The sequence below is a fragment of the Geotrypetes seraphini genome, chromosome 4, assembly GCF_902459505.1.
Source record: "Geotrypetes seraphini chromosome 4, aGeoSer1.1, whole genome shotgun sequence".
Taxonomy (NCBI): domain Eukaryota; kingdom Metazoa; phylum Chordata; class Amphibia; order Gymnophiona; family Dermophiidae; genus Geotrypetes; species Geotrypetes seraphini.
This window is the reverse complement of record NC_047087.1, coordinates 167,957,113-167,966,540: the sequence shown is the minus strand read 5'-3', so window position 1 is coordinate 167,966,540 and position 9,428 is coordinate 167,957,113. Positions and strand designations below refer to the sequence as shown.

At 40.7% G+C, this 9,428-nt stretch overlaps 1 protein-coding gene across 1 annotated transcript in view; it reads left to right on the top strand.

Annotated features, from left to right (window-relative positions):
* Positions 1-1,170: 1,170 nt before the first annotated feature.
* LOC117359722 (chymotrypsinogen A-like) overlaps positions 1,171-9,428 on the top strand; it is a 51,297-nt gene continuing 43,039 nt past the window's right edge. The window contains exons 1-3 of the mRNA XM_033942939.1: positions 1,171-1,303; positions 4,876-4,979; positions 7,975-8,051. Of these exons, the coding sequence (XP_033798830.1) occupies positions 1,171-1,303; positions 4,876-4,979; positions 7,975-8,051 (314 nt within the window). The remainder of the gene's footprint in view (positions 1,304-4,875; positions 4,980-7,974; positions 8,052-9,428) is intronic.

The window sequence follows — 9,428 nt, the reverse complement described above, 5'->3', positions numbered from 1 at the left end:
CTCTAAATATCTTAATTCACTCTTTGATAATTTCCAGGCTTGATTATTGCAATACATTATACCAAGGCATAACACAGAAAGAAATACGAAGGTTACAAATTATACAAAACACTGCAATAAAAATTATTACCCATTCTAAAAAATATGATCATGTCACACCTCTTCTGCGAAACGCACATTGGCTACCGATTTCACATAGAATAACATATAAAATTGCGCTGCTTAGATTTAAAATTCAGAAAACTAATACCCCAATATTCTTATATCGGTACTTAATACCCTATTCCCCAGCTAGATCTCTTAGATCAGCAAATCAATACTTACTAACCACTCCATCATTGAAAGTAATAGGCACTAGAAGAAATACAACCTTTCCTATTTTTGGACCTCAGCTCTGGAACAAACTTCCAATCTTTCTGCGCGCCGAAACCTCTCTAGAAAAATTTAAGTTATTTAAAAAGTTACCTTTATAAAGATGCATTTGAATCTTAAATCAGATAATATTTCCCTTCTTATGATCTCCCTATTTATTCTTGGATTCAGTCTTCTTTTAAAGACGTATTTTTAACCTAAGTTACATTTAAATATTAATGATTTTTTTTTTTTATATACCTTTCCTGATGTTGTTCTTCCTTAAATGTTTTTCTTTTGGTTTTTTTACTTTAAACAAATGTAATTTTATCCCTGTATTCCTTATGTATTTTTTTATTTATGAATATGTTTTTATGTCTATTGTTTAAATGATTCATTTATTTCCCCAATTTTATTTTTGTTATACGCATTGAAAATATTTGATATTGCGTGTAAATCAAAATTTCAATAAACTTGAAACTTGAAACTTGCATAGGTGCTTTAGGCCACCTAATGCCACTTCTGGCATTGGCTATGCCTACTTGGTATTCAGTGGCCTAAAGCACCTATGTAGGTGCAATTCCAGCACCTTTTATTTAGGTGCTGGTAGACACATCTACCTCACCGTTTTTTCGACATTTCTTTCTAACATTTTTGTAAATGATATTGTAGAAGGGATGTCTCTTTGTGGATGATACCAAACTGTAAAATAGGGTAGACACATCTGATGGTATAGATAACATAGGGAGGAACCTAGCAAAGCTTCAAGAATGGTCCAGAATTTGACAACTAAGATTTAATGCTAATAAATGGAGGGTCATGCATTTGGGCTACAAAAACCTGAAGAAGAAGTTCAGTTTAGGGACTGAAATATTTCTGTGCACGCAAGAGGAGCAAGACTTTGGGATAATTGTATATGATGATCTTAAGGTGGCCAAAGAAGTTGAAAAGGGTAAGAGTAAAGGGATATGATATACTGCCTTTCTGTGATACAATCAAAGCTGTTTACAATTATTTACATGCAGGTGACAACCAGAAGAATGCTTAGGTGAATATGGAAAGGAATGGCCAGCAGGAAATAGGAAGTGATAATGGTTCCGTATAAGTCTCTGGTGAGACCTCATTTAGAGTACTGTATACAATTCTGGAGACCACACCTTCAAAAAGATATAAACAGGACTGAGTCAGTCCAGAGGAAGGAAACCAAAATGGTCTGTGGTCTCTGTCATAAAATGTATGAGAACAGACTTAAAAATCTCAATATGTATGCTGTAGAAGAAGGGCAGGAAAGGGGAGATATGATGGAGACATTTAAATCCCTCTGTGGCATAAATGTAGTCTCTTTCAGTTGGAAGGAAACTCTGGATTGAGGGGAGCATAAGATGAAGGTAAAAGGAGAGAGAGCAGAAGTAATCTGAGGAAATACTTCTTCACAAAAAGAGTGATGAATTCGTGGAATGGCCTCCTGGTAGAGGTGGTGGAGTCAAAGCCTGTACTGGAATTCAAGAAAGCTCGAGACAAGTATATAGGATCTCTAAGTGAGAGGAAAAGATAATAGATGATATGGATGTGCAGACTCCCCTACCCTTTACTGCATTTAAATCATACCTTTGCTGGGAAAGATGGCCAAGGCCAAGCTACAGCCCAACTCTGTGCCAATGCTGTCTGAGCAGTGTGCTTTGGCTGCTGACGTCGCCCCTCCCACTCATGCTCAGTTCAGTTGCTCTTTGAGATGAAAGTATCTAATCAGGATGGTGTGGAAAGTATTACAAGGGGGAACTTTTCTTGAAAAAGCCATCATGCACGAATACAGGATGTTCGGGGCGGTACTTGGAGAGACCTCCCAGGAAAGAGACTTGGGAGTTCTGATCGACAAGTCAATTAAGCCATCCACACAATGCGCGGTGGCGGTGAAAATGGCGAACAGAATGCTAGCAATGATAAAGAAGGGGATCACGAACAGATCGGAGAAGGTTATCATGCCGCTGTACCGGGCCATGGTGCACCCTCACCTGGAGTACTGCATCCAGCACTGGTCGCTGTACATGAAGAAGGACATGTTACTACTCGAAAGGGTCCAGAGAAGAGCAACTAAAATGGTTAAGGGGCTGGAGGAGTTGCCGTACAGTAAGAAATTGGGAAAGAGGGCCTCTTCTCCCTTGAAAAGAGGAGACTGAGAGGAGACATGATCGAAACATTCAAAATACTGAAGGGAATAGACTTAGTAGATAAAGACAGGTTGTTCACCCTCTCCAAGGTAGGGAGAACAAGAGGGCACTCTCTAAAGTTGAAAGGGGATAGATTCCGTACAAATGTAAGGAAGTTCTTCTTCACCCAGAGAGTGGTAGAAAACTGGAACGCTTTTCCGGAGGCTGTTGTAGGGGAAAACACCCTACAGGGATTCAAGACAAAGTTGGACAAGTTCCTGCTAAACAGGAATGTACACAGGTGAGGCTGGACTCATTTAGAGCACTGGCCTTTGACCTAAGGGCTGCCGCGTGAGCGGACTGCTGGACACGATGGACTACTGGTCTGACCCAGCAGCGGCCATTCTTATGTTCTTATATTCTTATGACAGGTCCCTTCCCGATATAGAAGCAACACAGTAAAACAAAGATAAGTTTTTAAGTTATAAGTATTTAATGAGCACGAAGCACAAATAAAAATATAAAACAAAAATATTAAATAGTTTAACATAAAGCAGGTCTGATGATGAGGCCAGTGCCGACAATGTTTGTTTAGCCATAGAAAATACTTGGCTAACAACTGGCACTACTGAAGACTTTGCAAAATGTCACTAAAATAAGTTTTGGCTTGTGAAAGATGAATGATAGTGTTATTTCATGTGGGTTTACTGAGTAGGTGACAGTACTTATGAAATATTGGCTACATATTCTGCTTTGCTCAGACAGTATGGGCATGGAGCTGGACGTCAGACCTCTGTGCATGTCCCTTCATTTCTAATACTAACTCCACTGAGAGGTTATACAATACATCCACTACCCATTCTATAAAAATATATTTCCTTATGTTGCTTCCAGCCTCTCATGGACCCCATAAAACTTACTTTTCAATGAAGCAATCCCTTAATATTACAAAGAACAAATATATATTCAGCTCAGACTTTCACACAAAGAGATAACAGCAAGTTAAACAAAGAACTTAAATTCACACAGGACCAAATGTCCAACTGTGAATTTTCCTGCCTCTCAAGGACAGTGTAAATGTGATTGATACAGGAGGGCAGATGTGTGCATACACTGCTGAAGGTTATACTAGGTAAGCACTATATAAAGGAAGGAACAGCAGATGCAGAACTTCTGTCTGCTGCCATTATAAGGATAAACATGAACTTCCTATGGGCTCTCAGTCTGGCCTATATTGGCATTGTGTATGGTCAGAGTAAGTATTGGATGGCATCTACTCGTCCTGCAAATAACGAACGACACTGTGGGGTTGGTCTACATCACAGAGACGGTCTTACCCACCACAGGAATGGACCTTGGCACCACAAAAGACCAGGTAACACAGAAGAGAAGAGATGTGGAACCAGTTCCTGGACTTCCAAGAGTTAAAATTGCAAAGTTTATTGGTGTATAAGCGATTTTAACTCTTGGAAGTCCAGGAACTGGTCCCACATCTCTTCTCTTCTATTTACTCTTACTGGTCACTCTCAAAGTCACACATGGGGCTCTTCCATCTAGATGCCCCAATGCTGCATGGTGGGAACCTATTTTATATAAACATCTGGATGACCATTTAAACTAAAAAATTAATTTGTGGAGTATGTATGGTTGGGCAGACTGGATGGACCACTTGGGTCTTTATCTGCCATCATTTACTATTTTACTATGTTACTATGATGCCCGGATCTGATATAGAATACTTGCGTAATGCAGTATATCATTTATTTATTTACTTATTTATTTCCGATGTACTATGCCACTTTAACTGTCTAGCAGAGCAAAGCATGACTGTAACATCTAAATGCCCCTCCCATATGAATGCCCCCTTGCATTTACAGAATAGTGCTTAATTGATTTTCTACCACTTAGACGCATAAGTACACAATTACCCGTGGAAGTGCCAGTTTTGTATCCTTATGTGTTCAAATGGCAAATAAATATGAGAGAAATGTTATTGCCCTTGAAGAACTTTCTCCTCTCTTCTATTTATCTCATGGGGGTTATATCTCAGAGGTTAAAATTAGTAACGGATTATATGAAACATGGGGAGGACAAAGAGAGGGGGTGGAGGGAACACTAGTGCAGAACAAGTGAAAGAGATACTGTGCTCTGCAGTTTTCAATATATTAGATTTTTAAGAACTGCCGTTTGAAACTACCAACGGAATCTACTCTTACTGAGCAAAACATACGGGATACATTTTTCTGTGCTTGTCACAGAAGAAATGCACATAGAAACTTCTCTCCAAAATGCACGTAACTTAGCAGCTTTGAGGATGAGAGCACTACACTGACAAATAATAGCACTATATTAAAACTTTTGCACTGATGTTATCTAGACTGTGGAGTTCCTGCTATTACACCAGAATTGAACAATCTACAAAGGATTATCAATGGAGAAGAAGCAATTTCTGGCTCCTGGCCCTGGCAAGTGTCCCTACAGGTAATAATCCTCATCATTGGGAAACTCATTTGGGTTTTATATTAAATATGTATGAGTATTATCTTTTGGACAGCCAAACTGTTAGCCCTTACAGGTGCTTTTAATCCCACTAATTATTTTGAAGATCCTGCCTCTTGCCGGACTGGGTCTTGAGCATCTACGTATGCTCAAGGTCTTCTGGCTCTCGTTCTTTCCAAGAATCTCGGAGAGAGACGGGAGCCTGAAGGCCTTGAGCATGCGCAGATGCTCAAGGCCCAGTCCGGCAAGAGGCAGAATCTTCGGACACCAGCACCTCCTGTGGGTTGGTGGTGCGTGCCGGTGCCAGATGGAGGTAAACCTTCAGTTTGGGCGGGCATGGGATGCCGGTTCACGAGGGGGGGGTGATCCCAGTTCGCAGGGGAGGAGCGGCATTTGTGGGCGGGGGAGCGATGCTGGTTCGCGGGCGGGGGGACTCGCAAATCGAGTCAACGCTCGGTTTGCGAGTCACGATTTGTGAAAATGTTTTGCTCATCTTGCAAAACACTCGCAAACTGCGTTACTCGCAAACTGAGGTTTGACTGTATATTTTATTCAGATATCTTTAGGCCTGCTATTTCTGAGGCCAAGATAAGCAGATGCATATAGCCAGCTAGAATCCAAATACTGCTACTATTCAGCTAACTTGAAACTGTCTCTAGACCAGTGCCTCTCAAACTTTTTTAGCTCGGCACACTAAACAAAGCAAATTTTTTTGTGGCACATTATAATTGAAATTATAAAATTGCAAAGCCAACAAAAAATTAAATTTGAGAGTTATTTATTTAAAGTTTGTAACAATGGTGAAACTAAAGTAGATAGAATAAAACTGCTAATCAAAGCGATGAATGTGTTTGTTTTTGAGTGTAAATTAACTCAAAATGCAGCTTGATAGTCAACAAGCAAACATCCATTTCATCATCCTCCATCTGCGGTCATTGTCTTTTTTCGATGTAATTTCTGTTAGAGCTGAAAATCCAAGTTCACAAGGATAAGAAGATCCAAATAGTAACAAAGCCTTGATTGCTTTGTTGCTCAAGTTATGATAAGTACTGCATAAAAAATACAAATAAAATTACTTGCTGTTAGTTTTCAAAGACCAATCACATCAAAGAATGATGCTTGTCTGAGCGGTGGTACCCTTAAGCACACAGATGCTCATAATATTGACAGATTCTTGATGTACATGTCATCTATTCTAGTGTACTGTATACTTATGAAGGACATTTTTAAAAATAATGTAAAATTTTTGAATCTTTTGTGGCACACCCAGATTCTCTTCCGGGCACACCATTGTGCCATGGCACACAGTTTGAGATACACTGCTCTAAACACTAACTCAAAGGTCCAGGACGAATATTGGGAAGTTCTGTTTCACGCAGCGAGTGGTGGACGCCTGGAATGTTCTCCCAGAGGAAGTAATTGCAGAATCTACCGTTCTAGGATTTAAGGGTAAACTAGATGCACATCTCCTTAAGAGTGGCATAGAGTGATACGGGTAAAGGTAAATTAGATGCACAGCTCCCTTGAGAAGCATACTGTGATATGGGGACTAAAACTAGGCCAGGGTACACCTGGTGGGGCCTCCCCGTATGCGGATCATCGGACTTGATGGACCCAGGGTCTGATCCGGAGATGGCAATTCTTATGTTCTTAATTATCAGTGTGTATTTATCGCTGCAAAAGTGGTGGACAATTTTCAAATAGCCTATTTACCTTGGGAAATTACGAGGGTGGTTTGAAAAGTGTGGTAAATAAACAAGTTAAACAACGTAGTCTCCATCGAGGGCTATACACTTAGGGCTCTTTTTACTAAGCCGTGTTAGGGCTTTAACGCGCAGAATAGCCCCCCGCGCTACACCTAGTTCTAGAAGCATAGCGTGTGGTGTAGCGTGCGGTAATTTCCTGAGTGCGCTAAAAACGCTAGCGCACCTTAGTAAAAGAAGCCCTTAGTCCAGTGAGCTGCCATTTTTTTGTAAGCTATTTTTCCTAAGATATGAAAAAAAACTAGAATCTTGCTGTACTAAGGGCTCCTTTTACTAAGGTGCGCTAGCGTTTTTAGCACGCGCTCTGCTCCATAAACTAACACCAGCTCAACAGTGGCATTAGCGTCTAGCGCGCGCCAAGCACACACTAAAACCGCTAGCGCAGAGTAGCAAAAGGAGCCCAAAGTGTATAGCCCTCTATGATTCGCTTTTTTTTTTTTTTTTTTACCAACTTTTCAAACCACCCTCGTACTTTTGGATATTGCCTTTGTTATATGTGCAATGCCAAATTATGCATTTTTATAGATTATTGTGGGATGACCATATTTGTTGAGTTTAATTATCAAAATCTTGTTGGGCTTTGATACGCAGCTCCTGATTGGTGAGGCCCGACTTTAGTGCAGGAAGAGGCGGTTGGATCATACCGCGAGTGATTTCCTTCACTCACCGGCGCTCCGGCTGCTCTCTCCTGCCTCTCCAGCTGCCCTTTCCTGCCTGGTCATTGGCGGTCAAAAAATACCACGAATGACTGGGACCACGAATCGCCGACCGCAAATGACCGGGGGAGCACTGTAAATAAATAAATCTGTGTAGCTCCAGGATCGCTAAGCCTCACCAGCGAAAGAAATGAGAAGTCCGCCCCCAATCAGTAAATCTTGACCGTCAATGGCAGCACTTTGAGCCCCATTGCTGTTACCAGGAGCATGCTCAGTTCATGTGTGGAACTGAGCACACTCAAGATGCTGCTACTGACTTACAAGCTTTCTAAGGGGAGGCAGAGAAAATAGGGAGTCTAGTGGCTGCCTATGTTAACTGTTTCACCATCGCCCCCCCCCAAAAAAAAAATAAAATCTCATGTTTAGCTAAGCTATTGGCCAGACAGTCCCCAAGGAGTGGGTTGAGAACTACTGTTATAAAAAATAGAACACAAGGATCTGATGTATGTTACAGATGTCACTGTCTGATTGAAATTAATCTCCTTTTTCTACTGCTAGTACTTTGGTTCTCACTACTGTGGCGGATCAATCATCAATGAAAACTGGATTGTAACAGCTGCCCACTGTGATCCAAGGTAAGATTGAATGCTTATACTATCTGTGGGCCATCCCTGGCCCTCAGATCACTATTCTTCTGCAGCCATGTAACTGCTATCACAGAATAACTTGCAAAATGAAGTGATCCAATAGATTATTAGTAAACAAGTCAACTAATATATATATGTGATATCTTTACTTCATATATGTTTTGTGAATATTTATATGCAAGTAGGGTAGGGCAGGAATGCAGCTGACAATAAACTACAGATCATAACAATTTTACCCTATGGTATTAAGTGTGGTTAGAGCTACAGCCTCAGCACCCTAAGATTGTGGGTTCAAATCCCACACACTTAATCCTCCACTGCCCCAGGTGCATTAGATAGATTGTGAGCCCACCAGGACAGATATGGAAAATGCTTGAAGTACCTGTATGTAAACCACTTTCAATGTGGTTGTATAATTACAAAAAGGTGGTATACAAGTCCCAATCCCTTTCCCTCTCTAATAAAGGCACTTGTAGAAAACCTACGGTGAGAGAAATCTACAGACTGTGACACTGGTTCCAAGGAGAGCATTTCAAAGGGTCTCTGACATCAGACATCTTGTGATTTCCACCCCCCACTCCCCGTATCTTTGGTAGACGGGAGCTGGAGGGAGAAATCCATACACAAAGAGGCTGAAAGTAGAGTCTTGGGACAAAAAACCACCATCTTCCCTTTCCATTTCACTATTGGACAAAGGCAAGTGATTGCAACAATAGAATTTAAAACTGGAGAGCTCTGGAGTAGCGTTTCTCTATTGGGACGCCATCTTGGATCTCCCTGTCAAGGATAAGTGAGAATGCATGTATATTTTTTAGATCTCTCTGTCGGCCTTTGCTCTTAATCCAAAGTATACATAAGTTTCAGCAAAGTGCTTGCTTTGGTCAGGGCTTGAAACTAGTGACTGAAGGGGCAGTTGTACTTAGCGCCTGGTACTTTGCATAGTCTTTAAAATACATAAATGGCGTTTTCAGAGCTTCACTCTTTTTATAATTGTTGGGTATTTGTATGTGGAAGTGATTTTTAAAAATTAGCTATTATACATGTAAATGCCAGCTCTTCACATATAGAAGCTGTGCTGAGTGATGCCATTTTTTTTATGTTGGGTTTTTTTTTTTTCTTGAAATGGCTGCTGCTGCTACTAGACATGCTGGCAACTACACATGTATTTTCCAAAATCCTTATACATATTTTACAAAAGGCTTCCATGTTCACCAGACCCTTTTGTAAAATAATGGGGGAACTGTGAAGTCCATGGCCTGGATGTCCCATTTCCTATCTAGAGTTTGAATGTATAATGGGGCTTCACACTGCAGCATAATACAGAACCATTTCCTAAGGAAGAAAAATTAACTGGATATAGTGGTG